General features: G+C 43.1%; 1 protein-coding gene across 8 annotated transcripts in view; it reads left to right on the forward strand.

The window, feature by feature from the left end:
- The window catches only part of MTUS1 (microtubule associated scaffold protein 1), a 119,581-nt gene that overhangs the window by 93,782 nt on the left and 2,432 nt on the right, over positions 1-23,367 (forward strand). For 7 of the 8 annotated variants that reach the window (XM_065696371.1, XM_065696361.1, XM_065696378.1 and 4 more), the window contains 6 exons: positions 9,823-9,889; positions 18,182-18,396; positions 18,930-19,035; positions 19,981-20,054; positions 20,158-20,253; positions 22,743-22,859. In XM_065696371.1, coding sequence (XP_065552443.1) covers positions 9,823-9,889; positions 18,182-18,396; positions 18,930-19,035; positions 19,981-20,054; positions 20,158-20,253; positions 22,743-22,859 — 675 coding nt within the window. Of the gene's footprint in view, positions 1-8,799; positions 9,001-9,822; positions 9,890-18,181; positions 18,397-18,929; positions 19,036-19,980; positions 20,055-20,157; positions 20,254-22,742; positions 22,860-23,367 lie in introns of those variants that run through there. The other variant, XM_065696416.1, reaches the window with a different exon arrangement.

Raw genomic sequence — 23,367 nt, forward strand, 5'->3', positions numbered from 1 at the left:
AGCAATGCTGCTGTGCTTTTTCTAGCCGAGCAGGAATCTCTCACAAAACTCTGCCTGAGCTCAAACCTGTTTGTTACAAGCATTATCTTGGAGCTGTCAGTATTAACAGCTGCCTCTGATAATACCTTCACAGTCAGGCTCTCAGGCTTTGTCCAGGCAGGTTCTGTGCTTTTCCTTTTAGAATGAATCTAAAAATTCAGAAATTAAAATTTCTTCTGAATTTAAAAGTCCTAGAAACTTGGTTACTGCTTCGGAGGAGCTACTGCTGCACTGGTTAATGCCAGATGAAAACCTTTTTGGCATTGATGGCAATGAATAGTGTGTGGCTGGTAAGAACACCATGCTGTATTGAGTTTTTCTGTTTAGACAGCTGTATGTGCATGGGCAATGTAAGAACCATGTGTCAAACTGTGGGCTAATCACAAAAGCAAGCTTAGTCTTTCTAGAGTACTGCTCCCCTCCTAATCCCCTGGTAATTCCTGTGACTTCATAACTGTTTTCCTGTTTGTTAAGCTCAAATGAGAAAGGAAAAGTGGCAGTACAGAGGAAGTGGTGAAATCAGCCATTTACAGTAAGCACATGAAGTGCCAAGGAAAGCTGTCTTCTGCTTGCACCACTGCGTTTGATTTGATCTTCTAGCAACCCTGCTATTCATTGTGCATATTAATTTTTAATGTATTCCTCATCCCTTCAGTAACAGATGTGTTCACAGAGGCTTTAAATACATGGTTTAGCCCATCTGTGCAAAGCAGGCTGTGGATGCACTCCTACAGCCTTCTATGGACCTCATGTCTGCGTGGGTTGATGCTTGCCTGGCCTTGAGGAGCCGGTTCAGGCATCCAGTGAGGAAGAAAAAAACAATGATGGGTCTAGTTTTATAGGTCTGCCCATACCTGAAGTGTTATGGGTATGCCCCTGTGCAGTGGTACACTGTGGGAAGGAGTGGGGGTGAGGAGCCAGCAGTGCTGGGGTGGCAGCATGTACCTCAGAGGTCTGCAGCTGTGGGCAGAAGTCAGGTGCTCCTTTGGGAAGGAAAATCCCAAACTCTGATGTTTTTTGTGATGTTTTGCAAAGTACATCACCAACTCTGACAACTCCTTTGTGAGCCCCTGCTTCTGCTGCCTGAGTGGTGCTCAGCCCCTTGCCCTGCCTCAGGGCTGCTGCCTATAAGGCTGCATGACCGCTGCAGCTGGGGAGCCTGAACCTCTAACTTGCTGCCATATAGAAACTCATATGTTTGGTGGAGGAGGGTGTTCGTTTCGGCAGCGTAGTACCTGCTTGGTTTAAATCTGGTTTTGACTGTTTAAGGGAGGTTTAGCTTTAGAATGAAACGGTAATGTGTGGTTAGTGACGTGAACAGCTTTGTGACTGTTCAGAGTGTGAATTGACAAATACTGCCTTTTCCATCCTCTTACTTTAACGCATATATTGCCACATTCAGAACTGCTCAGGCAGTTTAGATAGTACAGTGTTTAATTACGATAAACACCCGTTTCTGTACTTCTAGTTTAATAAATGAATCAAATTAAGTGTTTTGAGAGCTCTTAACAGATTCTGCTGTAGAAATGAGCCACAGGGTGCTACTGAGATGAACAGAAACCAAGTTCCACTTTTGTGCTTCTCTTGGTATGGTTATGGGAAGACTGATATTTACAGTTCCAGCTTTACTTTGGAATGACTGTGGTGACATCTTCAAGAAGTTTCCTTGATAAATGCTATATGAGAGGCTATAGAGTCTTGACAATAATATGCAGATACCACTAATCGTGGATGTGACACAGGAATGTGCTAGTAATTGTGTGGCTGGAACAGGCTTCAGTATCCTAGGTGGAAATAGGAATTAACCATTAGCATATGAGCTACTATAACTGGCATTTCCTGACATGTAGATGAACGTAAGAGTTGAGACAGTAGTTTTCTTGGGAACTTCTTAGTACATTAAAGAGGAGGGGTTTTCCATCTTGGAATACATGGACACATGAACCAGAAAAGTTTGCCCTGGCCTTTACAGAAGTTCAGCAGAAAATATTTATCAAATAAGAAATGCAAATCTAGCTTAAGGAGCAGAGGAGCATACATGGCACCACTAACCCCAAAACCATTTACAGTGAAAGGAAGAGGTTTGGAACAGTCAAATTTTTGGACTATAAATTCAAACTATATTGGCAGGCCTATTGTTTAGGACAGCTTGCTTTGACTTAAAACTTGGAGTTTTGATTTTCTAGAACCTATCAGCAAACTTGGCCAGCTGTCATTGGGATTTTCATCCAAAGTGTTCTGCTCTTTAAACCTGGCCTCCCAAAATCTGGTTGTAACTTTTTACAAGAGAGAATAAAGATATTTAATTTAGCTATTTATTTTTGTTCAGATTTTAAAAAAATAAATCATTTAGAAGTCAAAAGATAATATCCTGAATTTGAGGAATTCAACTATTTTCTGTTTGGTAAAGGAGTGTATTTCAGTAATAACACAGCAGCTTCCCCTTGTAAAGCAAAACCTAGGCTGTGGCAGCTTGCATCTGACACATAGCTGTTGGGAAGCAAGGAAGCTTCAAATGATTCTCAAGGTTCCTACGTGTGGGTGCTGCTGGACAAGAGTATTTCTGGCAACAGGTTGAAGATTTGGCAGTTCTAATGTCAGAAGATGATTTTAATCCATTAATTACTGTGAAACTAGGCTCTCTTGGAAACAACTTTTTAGAAGACACCTCAGTTAAGCAATTTATTGGGCGCATTTGGGTATTCAGGATGGATTATAGCTGGAGAGACTCAGGAGTCCCTGTTGATAGCTACTTCTAGCAAAAGGTGTCATGAGAAAACACATCTTTGAAACAAACTTGGCATTTTGGGCACCCAGTGTTGCTTTCCATGAAGAAGTTGATGCTCATGACTACCTTGTTATTTCTCTTCTTTCTTCTTTTTTTCTCTCTCCAAGAAGATGCAGAATTAATGACAGTAGCAAACTTAGATGTGTCTGTTACAACATCAGAATTAAAGGAAGTAGTTAGTGGAAGCAAGAAAAGAGCATCTTTGCTTCTTGTTTCCCTCTTTAGTGTTGTAGTGCCTTTTACGATTAAACTCTAAACAGCCTTAAACATGGAATGATGTAAAGAAAATACGGCAGTGCGCTCAAGCATAGGATCTCATTCTAACATTTCAGAGATCTTTATAATTACAATTTTGTAGATGTGAGAATTTAAGTTATAACAGTATAACTTGTCAGGGCTGCATGGTAACTGATGGAGCCTTTGTGTAATACTCATGAGATGACCAGACTCAAAAAACCTAGAAAATACTAAATAGTAAGCAGTTGGTAGGGTAAACTTATTATGAGATTGGCATTTTTATAGAGAAGGAGGAAGTCATTCTATATGACAATTCGTAAAGTTGTTGCATGAAGGTGAACATCACTTCTAAGTGGGAAAACAAAGATCCCATGTGACTATAAGATCCCATGTAAACCTTGTGAAAGCATAAAGAGCCTGTAAGCATATAGCTCGTGTTAAATATATAGTGACTCATAGGAATCCTGTTTAGCTGGTTCTCTGCTTTAGTGTTTCACATGCTAAACATTAGGGAATAAACATCTGATTCTCCATAAATGTACCTAGCAAATAATATATTAGAAATAACAGTGGGTCTCTATCAGCTAATCATATAAGTGTTGTATTCTGAGGCTTAATTGAATTCTGTTTGAGATAATAGGGTGAAAGCTGACTGCTTATTTCATTTGGTAAAGAGGCACTGCATAACACTAACAAGGCCAAGAGTAATGTGGAAGTAGTAATTTCATTGCATATTTATTGATTCGAGATGGTTAATGATATATTCATTTCATTGCAGTAATAGTCTGCTGCTCCTTTCAAACATATACATGGAGCAGAGGGTGTACATCCTGTTGTTGGGCCACTTCTTTGGCTCAGAATCTGGTAGTTAGCCGGCTCATTTCTTCAGCTTGCTTTCGCATCTAAGTGATGTGAAAAAAATGACATTTCAAAGGGGTTTTAAGTGGAGTGAGGGGCAGGTGAGTTTAAAAAAAAAGAAAAAAATCTGAACTTGCTGACATCTAATTAGAAGATTAGAGGATGGTGTTTTGCCAGCAAAGGAGGAACAGGGTCTGGTGCAAATACCGCAGTATAAGGACCAAGATAAGAAAAGTAAATCTCACACCGCATAGCGGATATGAATGGCCCTTTTGTTACCCCTCATCATTACTTCCAGGCTATAGCTGATGACACATGAGTGACTGGATTTTATGCAAAGATGTGACTCAGTTTCTGCATTCCAGCCAATGGTGATGCTCACCTCTTCATGACTGGCACAGCGCAAGGATGGAGTAGGCTCCAATTTCTAATGCTGTTCTGTAAGAGCAATACCTTCTCAGATGAGAAAGACTCATCCTGTATTGATATCTATTGACAACTGGGACTGTACCAGTATTAAACAATATTTAACTAATGATCTTTTCTTCCATACAGTCTAAGCATATCTCCTGTAAGGTCTAAGCACACATTACAGAAGTGCTTGCAAATAACCACAATTTATTATTATGTTTTTAAGATGCTCAGTGTTTCTCTCTAAGTTTGATTTTAGGAGTAAGTGCTTGTGGTTTGACAGCCCATGGCTTTCAAATATCAGGCTTTCCTTTCCCAGAACAAAATTAATTTGGCCCTGTATACGACTGCAGAACATATTTAAACAAAACACATTTAAGTGCTTCCGCTCTTTGCTGTGCTGATGAATTTTTGGTTTACATGCTTTGAACAACTTCATTTAGTCTGGTCGAATGAAATGCTTTTTAAAAAAGCATTGCAGTGTTTTTATATTTAACATTTAATGTTCTCCTCCTCTTAAGCTTTGACTTTCGAAACGACTTGTTTACAAAGGGTATTGCTGATAAAACTAAAAGGCTGATCTACAGCCTTCCAGTTCACAGGTGCTTCCACCTGCCAGTTCTGCCTGTGACAGGTACAGTTGCTGCCCTTTGCATGACACTCAGGGCTGCCTGCCCATATGGCATGGAGTGCTTGGTACCAGCATCGTCTGGGCCTTTCACCACCTTCTCTTGGCAGGGACCACATCACATCCCAGCACTATGAGGGGAATATTCCAGTATGGCTGCTGTATGTTTGTGTCATGGGGAAGGTTCCATGACACAACCTGATTCCCTGGGATATTTCTTTACCTAGAAAAGGGTTGTGTCTGTTCCTTTTCAATGCACCAGTGCTCTGCAGTTTCTGGTTCCAGCAATACATAATGCTTATTCTGAATGTGTTAATGGCTAGAAAACATAAGATTTCAAATGAGTACAATTTTGAGGTATTGGTGTGACATAACTGCTTGTGAAATTAAAAACAAAAACCTAAACAAACCCATGTTTTGGTATAGAAATGCAAACTTTTCAGTGTTGGTGCTTGTGAATTCTTCCTTCTGTAGTACAACTCCAAAAGAGTATACCTTTTGTTGCCAGAGAGAATGTGGTGGTTTAAAATGCAAATGGTGATGTCTGGCTAATTACCATCAGATGGATAGTGTTAACTTACTTGGTCACGCATACTCAAACCTCACTTTTCTGCCGTGGTTTGCTCTTTTACATTGAGTAGGTGTTGAAGGACTTGCAGCTCTTAACTTGGAGGCAGAACTTGCAGAATAGGGCTTTTTAGCCAGACAGGGCCTATCTGTAGCTCTCAAAGCCCTGACTTGCAGGCAGAGCATGGGGCCCCCACAGCTCCTGGATTTGGGATCTGCAAAGGAGTTGTGGGATGCTTGAGGAATAACCACCCATTCCAGCTTGAGAACTGCTCATAACCTGAGCTCTCAGAGGTGTCTTTTGTGTCTTACTCGTGTGAAAATTTGGTATAGGTACACAGCCAGGAAGGCTGGTTGCTTACATGCTTGGTAGAAATACCTTTTTTGTTCATTCTAGGATGCGGACTTCAGTAGAGCTTCCTGCTTTCAAAGCAGAGTGTTGGAAACTGTTCAGACATTGATGTGTCTTTACCCTCGTTATCCAAAATGACCCTAGGCTGGGCCGTTTGAATCTCAAGAGGTAGCAAAAACAGCTGGTTGCCAGGAAAAATACTCTTAAGCCTGTATCTAGGCTGCATAACTGCCAGTAACACAAACATGAATGACAAGTTCTGTAATTTATTCCGTTCCTGACTTGGTCATTTATGTGATCTTGAAATTGCCGTATCCTCCAAGCCCCCACCTTGGACATTGTCTGTTTCCATCCAGTTGTAGTGGAGCATACCTCTCACCTTTTCAGGTGTCCTTGCTGTGGGCACACAGCCCTCTGGACTTGCCTGTCAGAGTTTCAGAACTGCCTAATCTTCCTCAGAACAAGAACTGTCCAAGTCTCCTTCTTTATGCTGAGAAGTTTTCTGTAGCATGTGATAGCAGAGGGGCACCACCCCAGTACTGCCTGCGGCAAGGCTTTTATCCCCAGCCTCTCTTGTTCCTTCCTACAGCTTCCATGTTTATGGTGGTGGGAAAGTTTTGGCTAAAACTCAACCCGATTTCTATTGGCAACCCAATAGATTTTTTTGACCTAAGACAAACAGCTACCCAGTAATCTACATGATCTTGGCATAACCTCCTAAATTGTGCTAGAAACAGCTTTAAGTTTGTATGAAGGTCTTCCTTAGGTCTCTGACAGCAAAACAAGAATGAGCCCTATTGCCAGACTTACCTGGATAAGTGAACAATGCCAGAATTGCTTCCATCCTGGTTCTGCTCCTTCAGTTTCTGGTACTGATTTCTCAAGTAGAATCTTGTAAAGGATAAACAAGAAGGTTTCTTGATATTCTAGCCTAAAGCACATGCATACCTGTCTTTAAATACTGAGGGTGGCCCTTACTGGATTATTCAGGTGGGCTTCGGTATTTCACTGTGTTTTGGGTCTTGCAAACATTCCTGTTTTTTGGGGGCGACCCCCATACCTGGAGCTTCAGTTCTCTCCCATAAAAGCTAAATGAACTGCTAGTCAGTCTGACTAGTTCATATGGTTGCTTAACCGTACGACAACTTACTTAAGGCTGGCAGCCTCTATGGCTGGCTCTTCCTGAATATATTCTTTAGTAGGAGGTGATAACAAGTCTGTCTGGATTTCTTGATTTGCAGAACTATGAATGGGCAAGCAGGAGGTTGAGGCACAAAGCACCAGTAAAAAGCACCAGAGCTAAGAGCAGCAGAAAGCAAGAAACATTACAAAAATATAGTAAGGCAGCATTATTTGGTTTTATTTTGTGTTTTTAGTCTCGGTCTCTGTCAGTCCTTGGTAAATTCTGATCTCCTGTGCCCTTGTCAAATTGCCTTACCTACAAATACAAAATACATGGATCATGAAGTGGGTCTTTGGAAACACTAACTAAAATCATCAGTGGTTCCAAAGGGCTTGCAGTGTGGTCCAGCTGCTGAGCCGAGGGGGGGAAATTTGAGTTGTTTTACAGAGTGGGCTGGAAGTAATAAGGTTCAAGGATGACCTTCTGAATATAAAATCTCCTATGTGGTGTTTGTATATTACTTTGGTAATGGACAAAGTTACTATAAAAGCTTTGGGAAATCCCATGTGGAGCCTGCAGCATGAAAATGAAAGTGCTGTGGTAGTTACCTTGCTTGCACATCCATTATGTGGTTGTGTCCTAGTGTGCTAGGCTGCAGCTCAATCCCCACTGCAGCGTTTGCGTTTTCGTCAGTGGATGCTGTGTCCATAGCCGGAGCTGGTGATGAGTAGGAGCGAGATGACTCATCTCTCCTTCCTGACCAGGGGAGAACAGGGCGAGACCTTGCCATAGCTGAGCTCTCTGCTCTCCTGAGGACTTGCTGTGGGGGAGAGGCATGGTTTTCAGTCTTAGACCACTGCCACTGCAGAAAGCGTCCAAGTTGCTTAATGTACAGCTGCAGCACAGCTACTTAATACTAGTGTGACAGTGTCCACATAACTGTTAAGTATTAAAAGGGGATCTTTCCCCACACAAGGTTAAAAATAAGTATTCCTATTAAAGGGTTGCCCTTTCTTCTACCCTGCCTTTTCAGCTGCAGAGTAATTTCCTGTAACTTGCAGCAGATGAGAGTGCATGCATAAAAATCACTCATTCTGATTAGTATTATGTCAGGTCTTAATACATCACTGGTTTCTGGGTGCTCATTCTTTCTATTTTTTCTTATGAATGATGCATTTTATTGCCTTATTTGCTCTGCAGGCATGCAGTGAGTATTGCCTACCCCCAGGACAGGGCACTTTTAAGATGCTAGCCTGAGGTCAAGCTGTGGCCAGAGCGATGAGGGGCAAATGGGGAACCTGCAGCAAAGGTAAGGTTTTCCCTGAGGAAAACCAGGTGCAGGCGTGGCCGTGCCAGTGTGTGAGCTCAGTGGTGGAAGAGCCCATGTGATGCTGGGGCCAGTGCATTGTTACTGCTTTCCTCTGATGTATCCTAGCTGAAGGAAAAACATGCAAAGTGAGTTTCAAGCTCTTTGCGTGCGCTGGGGCTGTGAACATGAGCCGGGGCCTTGACAGCAGCAGAGCTGCTGTGTCTGTGGCTCTCCCATTCAGCTCGGGCCTCCCGTGGCTTGTTTTTCCATCAGTAAATTAAGTGTGAAAGCAGCGTATAGCAAGCTTGGAACGGCTAAAAATAAGGTCCATTATCTAGAGAAGGGCAGCATTCCCTTTGCGATCCCGGCTGCCGTTCGAGCAAGCGGAGATCGATCAGTGTAATGTCTGGGGCTCGCCTTTCATAAAAGAAGGGCTGTGGCTTTAAGTAAGCGCTGGCTGCCTGTGCCAATTGCAGAAGCTGCAGTATCTGCCGCTGCCGGAGCCATCGGCACGGAAGCGGGATAACCTGCGGAGGCAAGGTCCAGCCTCGCCGCTCGGCCGCAGCCGGAGCCGCCACCTGCGCGTCGCCTATGAGGGGCCGGGGGCCGAGCGGGGGGCTGCCGGCGCTGGAAGATGGGCTGCTCCAGCAGCAGACTGTGCCTCTATTCCCAGTGTGCTGCAGCAAGGGTAACCGGGGTTTGTTTCGCACTGCTTTTCCCAGGGCAGGGAGCTGGACGGGAGCGTGGACTGAGCGAGCGAGGTGAACGCGCCCTGGCAGCGGGAAGCGCGGCCCTTGTCACCTCCGCGCCGTGGGTGCGAGGCGCTGGTCGCCGAGTCACGGAGCGGCTCTGCTGTGGCTGCGCCTGAGCTGCTCCCTGGGCTGAGGGTCTGGGGGCAGAGGAGCCTGGCGGCCGCCTTCCCCTGCTTGGAGACAGCCCCTAGGCAGGGCAGGGAGATGGGAGCTTCTGCGTGTTTTAGCACAGATTTGCAGCGGTTCTGTCAGTATAAAACCCATCGTGTATATCTTAAGAACTGCCAGCAGTGGGGTGGGTTGTGTTCAACTTTGCACAGGGCTGTGCCTTTTCTTCATGGAAGACTGAGCATTTAGCAAAGTTCTGGGGTTTGTGTTTGACTAAGCTTAAGATAAATATTTAATGCATGCCTCGTCGACATATACCATACTTTTGTGCCCTTGACAGCTATGAATTGGTTTGTTCTGGAGGCTTATATTGCTGCACCCCTCATAAAATACAGAATTAATCGCTGCAAAGTGATTGCAGTGTTATCCTGGAAAAAGCTATTCTTTGTTTTAAAGTGTAACTTCCTTAACAACAGGAGAACATCTGTGTATTTTGTAACTGCAGAGCTGTTATCCTAAATGATTCATTTCTTGGCCTCTCGCTTCTCGTGTTTTCCTGCAGAAGACATGTAAGTTAATGATTGGAAGGTGCCCTGCTCAGATCACTAGTAACCAAATGTTTGGGTTTGTGTTGGTTTTTTCCTCTGCAGAGGGAGGAAGCACTGAAGCAGCGCAAAGAGTTATCTCAAGAACTGGTTACCCTTCGAGGAGAACTAGGTAAGAGTTCATTTTTGTACCCGACATGAGAACAGAAATGCAGCAAAACAGAGCTGCAGAGAGACAGATGCCCTGGTATTGTAATGGCAGTCATTTAATTCCCTGCCTGAATTCTTCTCAGATGCATTTCTCTGGGGCCTGACAGTGTGACCCCAGGTTCACCGGATTCCTGGCACTGATCTGACTGCGCCTAGCAGGGCCTCCTTGAAAAACATGCGTCTGATGACCAAAGCTCTCACTTCCTTAAGAATGGGAGGATGGCTGACAGTACATACACTTCTGTTAATCCCCAATTTATTTGTGTGCTCTCTTCTAGAGAACTGTTGGCAAAGATCCATAAACCTGTAAAATATGCTGTGCAAAATCTACATTTTGCTTTAATGGCTTGTAGGTGAATGAGTGTAAAATTAACAGAAGGAAATGCTATGAGGCTAATGAGGTTCAATCTTTGAACTCATCCTAGTGGACAGCTGTAATGTGAAATTAAGCTATTATGTGCAGGGGCTGGTTGTGCCAACTTTGAAGCTTGATTTAACTGCGTTTAATGGTAACTTCATGTAACTTGTTTGACCTCAAAGCAGAATCATCTTGTGAAGTGCAGAAAGTCATTGGGTTGAAAATGATAGCACTTGGAAGTGAAGCTGGCATTTTACAAAAGCACACTTCGGTTATGGTGAAGCCCCTTTAAAAAAGACAGAAAGAAAAGAAAGCTTTAAAAGCAGAAGCAACACATGTGGAGCAGTTTCAGATACGTCACTTGTTATTGAAAAGTTGGAAATGTTTATTTTCACATGCTTTGGAAGCTGAGTATTGTGTCAGCCAAACTTGAACATGGATGTAGGTCTTGTTACATGCAGGTGGTGTATTTAATGCTCAGATTTATTTTTTAGCCCTGATTAAGGCGGGCATTCCCTGGCAGAGTTGGAAGTGTGGTGGGGAGGGAGAGGTCTTCCCTTCCCCATGGCTGAAGCAATGAGTGCAGCTTCTCCACTTGTCACTATTACTGTCATCCAATTTAGAGGGCTATGTTAAAATGCAGCTTTTGGGGAGCTTTATTTGGTGCTGCATAAAATTACAAATGTGTGAATAGGGAGAATGACAAGCGGAGAAAACCTTACAGCCGGAGTAGGTAGATACTGGAGATATGTGTAGCATTTTCTTTCTTGGGAGCATAGTACTAGAAGGCTGAGGGTTTTCTAGAGGTTGGTGCAGTCTGGCATCTGCCAGGCTGCAGCTTCTGACCTTCGTACTGATGAAGGACCTGGCTTGCTCTGCAGTAGTTTCAGGCAGGTTTTGGTAGGGGTGGCTTTGAAAGAAGCTGGCCTTCCTCTGCCTTTTCATTGCTCTGTCCTGCCCTGTGCCAGCACTGCTGCCCGGTCAGCTGTGCGCCCAGCTGTGCGGTGAGCTGCCTGGGGACCTGAGCCAGCTGAGAACTGGTGGCTTGAAGTGCTGTTCTGCCAAAGCTGCCTTAGCCTGGCATAAAGTGGGGCTAGAGGAGCACTGGTGCTGGAGCAGGGGGAAGGGGGAGAAGCAGCAGCGTGGAGGGTTGTGTCCCCCATCATTTGCAGCCAGCACTTCTCTCACCGTGAAGTGATGACAGAACTAGAGTCTTAGTGTGGCAACAGGCTTCTTGCATTCCTACAAACTTGTGTTATAAACATTATAAACTAGATTTCTTTTTTTATGTACATATACTTGACTTTCTGGGTAAACCCATTTATTTACCTTATAATGAAAATGACTTCACAAGGGTTGCTATATGGCAAGAAGCTCTTTATCCTTCCATGTGCATCTTCAGTATTTTTCCTTTATCAACCCAGGTACTATGTTTAGTATTCACCAGGAAAGGGAAAATTCAGCATAGATAGGCAGACCAGATAGGGTTTGGGTTTTTGTTTGTTTTGAAAGCTTTGTTCTTTCTGAGGGTGCCTCACTCTAAAATGAGCTTCCTGCAAACTTGTTACCTTCCAGCTTTGATTAGCAGCCTGCAGAGCTTTTATGTGGGACTCCCAACGCAAGAATATGACATTCAATAGGTAGATAACTAGAAAAAAAAAACTCATCTAATGCAACAGAGCTTGATGGATGTGTGATGCCCGAGTGCACAGAGCTGTCAGCCAGGGATGCTGGCTGTTGTGCTGCTGGACGAGGTCATCAGCTGTTCCCCTCACAGAGCGCATCTTACTGGGTAAGCTCCGCAGGAGCATTGGAATGGCAGCCTCGGGCTCACTTCCCTTTGTGAGCTTTCCAGACCATGGTTTCAGCAAAGCATTTATCTTCATGCAGCTCCTTTGTCTTAACGACATCACATGTCCAGCCTGTCTGTACTTCTCCCCATAGCTTGTAAGGGGGATTTAATCAGAAAATAAAGACTACACAGGTCTTCAGTTCTGTCTACCTTTAAAAATAGTTGTTTTGGGGGTTTTCAAGTTAAAAAACAAAACAAATCCAGTCAGACCCCATTCGTTGACAAGGTGTGAGAAAAGCGTTTTCTAATGATAGCTTTAGCTAAAACTAATCTGTTTAAATACACACCTGCTAATCAGCTTTCTCTTGCCACTGTTAAATGGATATAGCTGAATGTAAGGTTTCCATGGGATAATTTGATGGAAGTACTGTGAATTTTGATTTGCAGTATTATCTAGGCATCCATTGGCTCAGAGAGTACATTTAAAATCTTATTTTGGCTGTGTGGACACTCACACATGTTCCGTGGAGCCTTGGCTGCTGTGTTGTCAATGTCTGCTGGTTTGCAGCTTGGGACCAGGCAGTCTAGAAAGAGTACCCAGGTGCACTCAGCCCAGTGTAGAGTGTATCCTGTGTGTTGCTGAGTAAGAGGATCATGCAGTCACCTGCAGGTTGCAGCCGGCATGGGTTGGACTCCTCAGTTCCTGAAGCTCCTTGATGTACCTTACAAAACCAAAGCGGCTTGCTGTCAGGTTGTCTGTTTTGCTTGGTTATTCTGAATGACCCTTTCTACCAAAATACTTTTTTGTATAATGATTTAAATAGGCATTACAATCCCAGAATCTGCCTTTTGCAGTGACTGTGTGGCTGTGCGGCTGTGCAGAGTGTGGGGTGGATGGTTACCAGGCACTGCTTTCTGCTCCCAGCAGCTGGAAACATGTGTGAGGATTAGCAACAGTAATGGTTTGGGGATGGACTTTTCCAAAGGAGTTCAAATTCATTAGCAGGCGGGTTCTGAATTTGTGTTTCCTTAACATCTCCAGCCGCAGAGACTGTACTTTGCGGTTTGAATGTAGACACCTTAGTTCTGAGAGCCTGGAGGAGGAACAGATGTCCTGTTTGTCACCTTCATAATTAAGACACAAGCTGGTGTGTAAATCACTTCTGGTTACTTGTTTAATTGCATAAGTAGAAATTGCAAGAGCTGTGTGTTTCTGGGGGGGTACAGAACGACTCTTCTAAACTAATTGTGCTCCACGTTGTTTGGGAGACTCTTTGCAGCCGTGCTGGACGTGATCCAGCTCAGTGCTGCTATGGAACTGCAGGTGTAAAGCTGGCTCAGCATGTGCCTGCCTTGGCCCGCTGAGAATTGCCACTTGTGAGCCTTTTCCAGTGGGCTGGAGAGGTTTATGCGTACCCAGTGCAGCCAGGCAAAGGCATGACTCTCTCCCTCCCCTCCATTTGCTGTTGCCATTCGTAAGCAATATTTTTTTCAGAATACCTTCATGCCATTTTTTTATTAATAAATGACCTTTAGAATGTTTTGGAGATTGGGTTAAAGAAGACTGTTGTGTTTTATGGACAGATAGAGTGAGTGTGATGTGGTTTGCAGCTTTTGGCGATCCCTAGAAACGCCTAAAAGTAGGTGGCCATTTCTATCAGTCATTTGAGGCAGGGCCTAACTTGCCGCAAGTCGTACACTTGCCTGCCTCCTAGCACTGTAGAGTTTGCAGCATTAGAGGGTAGGAGCTTACTTCCCAGCAGGTAGGTGGATGTTTCACACAATCATTCAACCATACCCACTTCAGTATAGCTTACAGCATGCTTTTTTGGTCTACCTGCCTCTTTTCAACTTGATCCAGAACAAAGCCATGAAATGTGGCTTAACATCCTGGAGTATGTTATATTATAGAAGTAACATCAAGAGTAACTTGGTCAAAAACTTGAAAGCCTCTTTTGGTAGAAGAATTTCCAATATTGAGAATCTGCCAAAACATCAATTAATTGCTAGATAACAAGAGAAAAAAATACAGAGAAGGAAATGAGCCTTTGTGTCTGTAGTAGACTTAGTGATCAGTGGAACATACACAATAGATCTTGCAGTGTGAAATAACACCATGCTAAATACTCTGTTTTCTGGTAATTACCCCTTTTCACATCCCCCACATCTATTAAAATGCTGCTAGTTTACTGTTCTACTGACCTCTGTTTCAAAATCTCAGACAGTCTAATGGCATTTCATAAATCATAACTAGAGCAGCGAGCGACCTAGACTGTTTTATGAAGATAGCTATTGTTTCACAACAATTTAATTCAGGATTCAAGAAAAAAGATCCATTATGGTCTGTCTTCTTAGAGCTATGGTTATGATGACCTTTATGGAATTCAAGTTGAAAAATGTTTTTATGTAAGCAGTTTAGCCATAAGGACTGAATTAGATGATGAATGTTTTATAGTTAAAATCAGAAAAAACCCTACATGTTGTGAGAAGGAGATACTGCACAAGGGTGAGGTCTTGTCTCTTGCCTGCTTCTAGTGAAAATATGAAATAGGTTTCTTGGGAATACCAAGGCAACTCTTGCAGTCCTCTCCTTGAGCTGGTGCTGCTGTTTGTGTGGTTTGGATCTGCTGCCATTTGCACGATTGCAGGGAGTTGCCGTGTGCCTGGTTCTCCACACTTCTCTTTCACAGACGTTTGGTTTTATGGCTTGGCACATACAGAGCTTTGCAATAAATGCCCAAGATGCAGGTGGCCACCGTCAGCTACTACAGATGAATGTTAATGTTGCACATCAAACCCACTGTTTCTGATCTGAAGATATGTTATTGCCAAATCTCAGAAACTTCCTGTGATTGCCAGAGGCCGTGGTTCAGCCCGAAAGGTGCAGGCTCTTCATTTATAATAAGCAGGCGTTAGGAAGCTTAAAATTACAAATTAATATTACTCCCTGTTGTAATAACATAAGGAGAAGACAGCGTTGTCTGATTGGGAGGAGAGGCTGGGGCAACCAAGTGGGGACAAATATTAATGGCTTTGCTATTTGAATAATGAAGTAAATCTTGCTTCTGGCTGCTGCGTACTCCATTCCATGTGCTCCATCTTTAAAGCTTAAAACTGCTTAGGGTTACAGATGAAATTGAACAACTTAACAGACAAATGATGCCACATCTCTTCATCTTTATGGCTTGGTTTTTCTGACAAGTGCTGTTGGGGTTTTTTTGCTTAAGTTCTGTGGTCTGTTCTAATGCATGGCATAATGTAGATGTGGAATTGCAGAGAGAAGCCCTTTAATAAAGGAAAGGAAGCACAGTAGTTGTGTACAAAAGCTCTGAAGCGTGCCCTTCAGGTGTTTCTGAAGTGGATGAGAAGTTGAAATAGAGATTTTGTGTGTTCTGCTGGAAAAACACATTCCCGTTACAGATTTTTGTTCCAGATCAAGCACCAGTTCAATGAGAACTCTTGAGTAGCCATCAGGGTTGGTTCATCAGGAGTTTTGCTGCATCTCCTTACAGTGGATGAATTGCCAAACTAAGGAATTGTTTTTTTTCATGGCTTGTCCCTCTCTTAAGGCAATGTAGAGTCATAAAATACATGATTCAGTCTGGAAGATCATGGAGCTGTGCAAAGTATTTGCTGCAGACACCTGAATCTCAAGTACGGGGCAAACGGTGGTTTATGGGACTTCTCATGATTTCAGATCGACAGTTCCGCAGTGGGTGCTTTTGCAATGAGAGCTTCACACATGCAGTTTCTCACACTATCATAACACCAGGGGCTCACTGGTTGCGTGGAGGCTCTGCTCCTTGTGTGGATGGCAGGGAGTCAGCTCAGGCTTGCTATGTGCAAGGAAGCATAGGAGCCACCAGCTGTGTGGAGACCAGGCGTTACCCTCCAGATAACACAGCCTTCAACTGCCAATGCCAGCCTGAAGTTTTTGTTTGCCTTTGTAACATTAGTGTTCTCCTAAATGTGAACTGCAGACTGGCCCAAGGAAAGCTGATGTGTCTGTTTTCTTCGACAAACACGTGGTTTGCTATTTGCTTTTTTGCATCATCTGAAGTTCCGTGTGCTGATGGTTGAAGATAAGGTGATACGACATTCTTTTGGCTAAATGGAGGCAAAGGAATGGCTCTGGCTTTACAAATAAAGAATTGGATGCTTGCTTCTTCCCTTGTTGGTTTTAAAGTGGAGTTGCCTGCTTCTCAGCTATACTCCTCTGACTCGACTAGAGAGGGTCAGATGCAGTCTGCATGTGGTTGGCTGTGTAATACTTGTTTGGCTTGCTGCCTGGTTCCTTGCATTGTAAAATAATGTCCCCTACCTATAACGTTTCCTCTTCTGCAAAACCTGACAATGTAGAGTAGTATGTTCAATTACTTTAAGCCAATGCAATGTGATAGAAGTGTGAATGCTAATTTCTTTAGAGATTTGTGGAAGGAGTAAAAACAGGGCAATAAAAGCCTTCCTTGGCGGTGGTAAAGGAAACTGTAACCTGCTTGGCTTGCACAGAATGTTGTGGTACATTTGAGGCCTTAGTTGCATTGTTGCCAGTCATGGGATGAGCAGCTTGGCTTAAATCTGTCCTGATCAGCAGCACTCTCACATAGACCTAGCGCAGAGCTAGGCCTGCTGTTAAAACTAATTTGGGTAGGCACACACAGAGATGGATTCCCATGCAGTCCAGCTCATGCTCTTATGCTCTGTAGGTCAACTGCAGGTTCCAGGTGATGGCAGGAGGGCCAAGACTCCTGTACAGTTTCCTGGAAAGCGAGTGCCAGTATCATTCATCAAGTTACTTGCACTTAATGAGCTGTAGCAAAGAAGCAGTCCCCCACGTGTGTAACTTAAGGCACTCTGCAGGGCAGGCTGCTTTCCCTAGAGCATAGCCCTGTGCTGCTTTGGGAATCTGCCCTTGAAGACACTGATTTCCGTATGTTAAGGTTCAGACACGGCTGTGATGAGGACTCGCTGTACTGCCTGTACAAAAATCCTTGAATCTTCCCATGCTTTCACACAGAGTTTATATTTGGACTGTTCAGGCAGCGTGCCAGGCTGCTGTAAAGTGCATGTACGTGTGACTTGTCCCCTATTTGACCAAAGGTCAAGTTAGCCTTTTAGTTGATTTTTCTCTTAAGTAGACACTCATCTGAGTAACTTATTTTCAACCCAGGCACTACAGTTTGTATAGAATCAGTTTTGCATAAGCTCAGTGACCCTAAGCTTGTGTTGGAGGTCCTGTTCCACCTTGCTTCCAGGCTTTGGGTGCAGCTGGAACTGCATGAAGCACTTGCTCCGGTCATATTAGCAGTAGGAAGAGGACTCTTCCTATTTGGGCCTGTCTGGCTGGAGTCAGGAATGCTAAATTTCAGACACAAAAGTACAAGTTACTAACTTCTGTTTTGTTGTGTAATCTGCTTCAGATCTGGGGAGACAAACCAAGGCAGTTGTCTTAGCTGGCCTGTGTTAATGTAAAGGGAACTACATGGCATTTCTTTCTCTTGATACTCTTGCACTTTCTGCCTGAAACTGTTCCGTATCTCACATATGTAAATATCTTGGGCACACACGTTACACGTTCCAGATTGGCAGTTCTGTATTGGGCAGCCCAAGTCAGGCTAGAATTGCTTCTGTGCCGCATGTCTGAGTGTAACATGTTGAGTGGATGGTCCTCAGGACATTAAGACTTTCAAATCTAGCTAAGTGGTTTATATATCAAAAAGTGAAGTGCTCTGATAAATACGCTTCTGAAATGGGATCAAATTAGGTGAAGTAGCAAATCCAATTAAATTTTTTATTGCAGCACTCCACTGTCTCGTGAGACATTCATTCTTCTTTGTCATGACAAACCATCACACTCGTGCATTCTGTGTAAGTTCCTGGCTTAACTAGATTCAATTAATTCTCAGCATAAGAAACACTGAATTCAGTATTTTTGCAGAGATCTTTCTGTGTGTCCTTGGAGGAGGCACTCGTTTCATGGATAAACTGTTTGTCTATGTATAGCCATGTTGCTGTGCAGTTTGTATCCTTAATACTTGTAACGAAGATGGTGAAATTAGCATTGAACTTGACCCAGTTACTTTTTTCTGTTCTGACATCTTTAGTAACCACTTCTGCAGCTTGTGAGAAATTGGAGAGAGACAGGAACGAACTGCAGGTTGCTTATGAAGGGTTTTTGCAGAAATTAAATGAGCAACATCACAATGATTTGGCTGAGCTGGAGGAGAGGCTTAAACAGTTTTACACCGCAGAATGTGAGAAACTCCAAAGCATATGCATTGAAGAAGCTGAGAAGTACAAAGCGCAACTCCAAGAGCAGGTTTGTAGCCTTCGAAGTAGAAGTATTCTCTAGCAATTGCTTTGCTACACCGGAGCCTTCACGGAATGCTGGGCTTGCCAATAATGGAGTTATTTTAATCTAATGTGAAACTCCACTTTGTTGCAGTTATGCACTCATTACTGCACTAAGTTGTATGGATCTTAAGCTTGTGTTTAAACATGGTGGAGATTCCTTGTGTCCTGCAAGCTTCAGTGGCTTACAGACCTCCACTGGGTATTTGAGGCAGCTTGAGTTTTAAGATTTACAGAAACACACCTGGCCTGGACCTTACCTTGCAACAACTCCATGTGTGTGACAGATGCATACCTCAGCCTGTTGGTAGTGGTTAAGTGTAAGGTATTGTTCTCATCTACTGAGTGTTGTAAGTGGCTTAGCTTCTCCTGTGATCATCTGTTAAGTGCTTCCTAGACCATTTAAAATGTACTCTATGTACTGCATAAAATCTTAAGGAACAATACTTTAAATGAGGGTTGCCACATGTAAGGGGAAATAATCATGTTGTCATGTTGCAGGTGGACAATTTAAATATCACACATGAAAACTTTAAGCTGGAACTTGAAAGGAGCCACTCGGAAAAAGTAGAGGAGCTGAAAAAGGAGTATGAATCCTCTTTTTCAGGCAAGTATTTTGTGTTCAAATATAAGTGCTCTAGTACTGCTAGTCACAAGCAGAAATATTCAGGCTTTTCCATCCATATGTCCATTATTCTTGGCAGTCTGCTGTCTTTAAAAACCTTGGCTGAATTCCTTCATTTGGAAATCAGTCTCATTTTACATACAGAAATAATCGTGACCTGTAGATGAACGGAACTTGGAAAATGGCTTGAGTGGCGATGACCTTTTCCTTCAGTGTCTGAATTGCAGTCTGCTCTCAAGATCTCATGTTAATAAGTAGTTGCTCCCACCCCCCAAGTTCTATAAGGAGCACCTCTGAACTGAAATTGAGGATAAGTAGTATTGTGTGCTTTCCAGACTGACTTGGGAATGTTGAGAAATACTACACACTATTTACAGTCTACAGGGACAAAGGCAGTTTACCAGGGAGGGTTTGGTGGGTGTGCTCAGTGTTAAAGGGTATTGCATCTAATTGATGCTTTCCATCCTCCCTCCAACTCACCTGATAGCCAGGTTTCCAGTGATACTTCTGCATTATCAAAACTGATGATGCTTCCATTGCAGTCAAAGAGCAAACTCCTCTGTATGGCACCTCCAAAATGGGAAAGGAAATGTGTTTCTAGAAGCTTGTAAGAAGATAGTTTCAGCTTTCGCTGTTTCCCTTCAGAAACACAGCTTTTGTCACATGTGGCTCCTGCTCAATTCATGCAGCTGAATGCTTTTGAAACTGACACAGTCAGCTAATGAAATAGATATGCAAGGGGCAATCAACAAATGGGAAGCAGCAATAAATCTGATACTTTGTACATGCTTTGGATGAGTGGATGATGAATGTTCTTTCCGTGCTGTCACTGACTGCATCTGTGCGAATGTGTATTGGCTGGCTTTTCAACAAGAATCTTCATGTCTTACATGGTATTAAAAATCTTCAAAAATGAATTTGTTGCAGAGCTCAAGAGTGCTCATGAATCTGAAAGGAAGTCGCTTGAAGATTCCTTTACGGAGAAGCAGGAATCGTTAGAGGTTTGTTAAGGGTTGGGGTCGTTACAGCAGTCTGAAACTGAAGACCAGTTTGGAGATGTGCACTGAATTCTTGCCCTAACTATACCCTGTCTTTTCATTGCAGAAAAAAATCGATGAATTAAAATGTGAAAATGACTCTCTGAGTGAGAAGCTGAAATTAGAAGAGCAAAAACAAGTAGCCAAAGAAAAAGCCAATCTTGTAAGTCTTGATCTTCAGAAGTAATGCAGACGAGCAGATCTTGCAAGCCTGGGTTTATTTAATGCATAAGAAAGGTTTTGCAGTCAGGACTGATGGGGCACCCGTACTTCATTTTATGTAGGTGGCTCGCCTGCCAAAAGTTTTTCTCAAGCACTACAATGTCGGGTATGAGCTTTACCATTGTAAATCTGTGAATCTGTTGGTCAGTGGTATAAGTTACAGCCCAAGTTAAATTGAAGACCTACATGCACAAAGAACCATAGCTGTATTCTAGACAGTCGATAAATGTTCTAACAGTGCTATGACCCATGTGGGCTTATATCACTGTGACAAAACTTGCCCCCTGTACTTAAGTCTTTAATGCATTTATTCAAACATTGGTTCACTGCTGATTTATTCCTCTGGTAAACTTCCATTTTGTCCTCCTTTTCCTCCCAAGGCTGCTGTGATGCTCCTGGGTCAGCAGTGTGCTCTGAGAGAGGTTTCTCGTGCACTGGGAGAGTTAGACACAAATGTGCTTCTCTTTCTAGTTACTTGGAAATAACTGGAATGCCAAGACTATCGTGTATCCCACCAAGAGAAATTCCACATATAAAAACTTGCTTAAAATGCTTCTAGTAGAAGTTGCCCTAGTTTTTTCTGGAATTTGTATTTTTCCTCTCTAACCACTTATTTTAGCAGCAGGATAGAACTGCTTCTGCAGGAATCTGCAACCACAGTATGTAGCTATAGTTGGGCAAGATGATACCAAAGAGACCCTGTTGTACACTCCGTCTGGGAGTTTGAACTGTACTCCCTGTGCATGCTCAGGTGGTGTTTAATTAAAGGAGTGATAGTCAAGTGCCTTTACATAGCTGCAAATGTACAGTGAGACACATCATAAGCTTGATGCTACTCTATGGAAAAATACAGATTTGACCCAGTATGTTCTTCTGTACTGAACACAAATCCTGCACTGCTGAATTCCCATTAGCCCTTTGAAGGCAGAGGTGTTATTTCCAGCTCTCCAGTCTTACTTAGTGTCACTGGATATTCCCAGCTATTTTTGCTAAAATCTTACATATGCCTTTCAGTCTTATCAGGCTCTGTGCTCTTCTATGAGTAGCTGATGTGGTGGCTCAAGTTTAACTTTAAAAAGACCACCTTAAGACCACTGGGGCAAAGAAGGGAAAGAAAAAAAATGAGTTTTGAACATACTGTAAGCTGCATTTAAACTTCTCAGGATCGTTTTCTTTGCTAGCTTCTAGATTCCATGTAAAGCCACAGCTTCAAGTTGTCTGTTTCCTCCTCCAAGGCAGTGCAGCACAGGACAGCACACCTCGCCCTCAGCTGTGCTTCGGAAGTAGGAATTAAACGAGAATCGCTAATGCTTGTCCTCAAAACCAGGCAGGGGAATGAAATGCATAGGTGATGAGGCCTTGTGTACCAGTGAGAGCTGCTGGCTGTGTGCTTGAGGGACTGTGCCCCACAAAACCGCAGGCACTGCCCTCCCAGCGTTGGGTTTCTGACACAGCAGTGAATCTGTTACTCAGCGCAGTACACCAATATTCTTACCCAAATATGCTGAAACAAGTTCTGTTTGTTTTTAAAGATAAACTCAGTTACACAACACACTTAATCACTGGTTGTTTTCTCTTTATTCTACTACCTGGAAATGGACTGACACTTGCTTTAGTTCATTTTCTAAGTTTTGCCTGTGACTTTGCCTTTGCAATGTAGAGAATATTGTTTACTCTGCAGTGTTTGAAGGGGTCCTTACTCTGGCAAACAGCTGCATGAGGAAACCAGATCTGACCCTGCCGTGTCCCCCTCCTCCTCCCAAAAAAACAGCAATAAAAAATAGGAAAAATAGAAGAGAAAGCCCTAGCTTCCTGCGTTGTGCAGTACATGGACGTACAGCAGGGCAAGATATTTATATGCAATTGCATTGCTGGGCTTTAAGAAGAATGTAAACCCAGGAATTTTCAATTTCTGCTTATGAACCAGCTACATATGGACTCAAACCAGGGAAAATCAGCTGCAGTTAAGTCCACAGCTCTCAATTTCTGCTTTTTGAACTATTTCCGTATCTGGAAACTCTTCAAATGTTTACTCATAATTACTTCTTGGGATGGGTTATGAGTAATATGAAATAGATTTTGGAACTCCTAGCCTTAAAGGGAGCCTTGGGGCACTCCTGAAAAACAAGTTTTGCTGTGACAGCTTCAGTGCCTGGCTTTGACTCACAAGGGTTTCCATGTTTGTGCATGAAGGGTTTTCTGAACAGCACCTAAGGAGAACTGCAGCTGTCCATCTACACCGACGGACACACAAAATCAGAGGGGAAAGTGATACCAGATCTTCTTTATTCTAAACTGTTTGACTTGATTTTGCTTAGAACAAGTAACTGTTGTTACCGTATTTATTTTCTTGCCCTTTCTAACCAGCAGAGACACCCTGAGATTGTTCTGAAATCCAGGAACTAAGCAAACTCTGTGTAAATCTTTCAGAAAAACCCGCAGATTATGTACCTGGAACAGGAGCTGGAGAGCCTGAAAGCAGTGCTGGAGATCAAGAATGAGAAACTCCACCAGCAGGATATAAAGCTAATGAAGATGGAGAAACTGGTGAGTTTTCCTTGGGGAGACCATGTCTGAGTTGTGTTCTGATAATGAGCTTGGGCTGGTCAGGCTTATGCACGAGGATCAGTTCCTTTGTTTAAAAGGAAACATGAAACAGTGATGGGACAGGCTTACACTGCATGCTGTACAATTACAACTGCATCAAGTGTAGGACGAAGAGGGGGAAAGAATCACCAGATGCTGTAAATGACCTTTTAACATCTTAAGGCAACTACTAGTTTGCATAAACTATTGCTAGGCTAGTCCAGGGTTATCTGAGAGCCTCTTCCACATGTCCTTTCCTTTTCCTCCATCCTCTAGGGAAAAAAGTCCTTATCTACTATGTTGGCTTGAGTGGTGCAGATAGATTGCACTGTCAGGAAAACATTAACATGGAAATGATACTCATTAAACAAGAAGAGGTCAAATATGAAATGGAATGTTTTAATCTAGAGTTAATTAGATTAGGACAGTCATTTTAGCTGTTAAGGTTGGCTGTGTGGATTTGCTCCTG

Source organism: Lathamus discolor, chromosome 1 (genome assembly GCF_037157495.1).
Source record: "Lathamus discolor isolate bLatDis1 chromosome 1, bLatDis1.hap1, whole genome shotgun sequence".
NCBI lineage: Eukaryota > Metazoa > Chordata > Aves > Psittaciformes > Psittacidae > Lathamus > Lathamus discolor.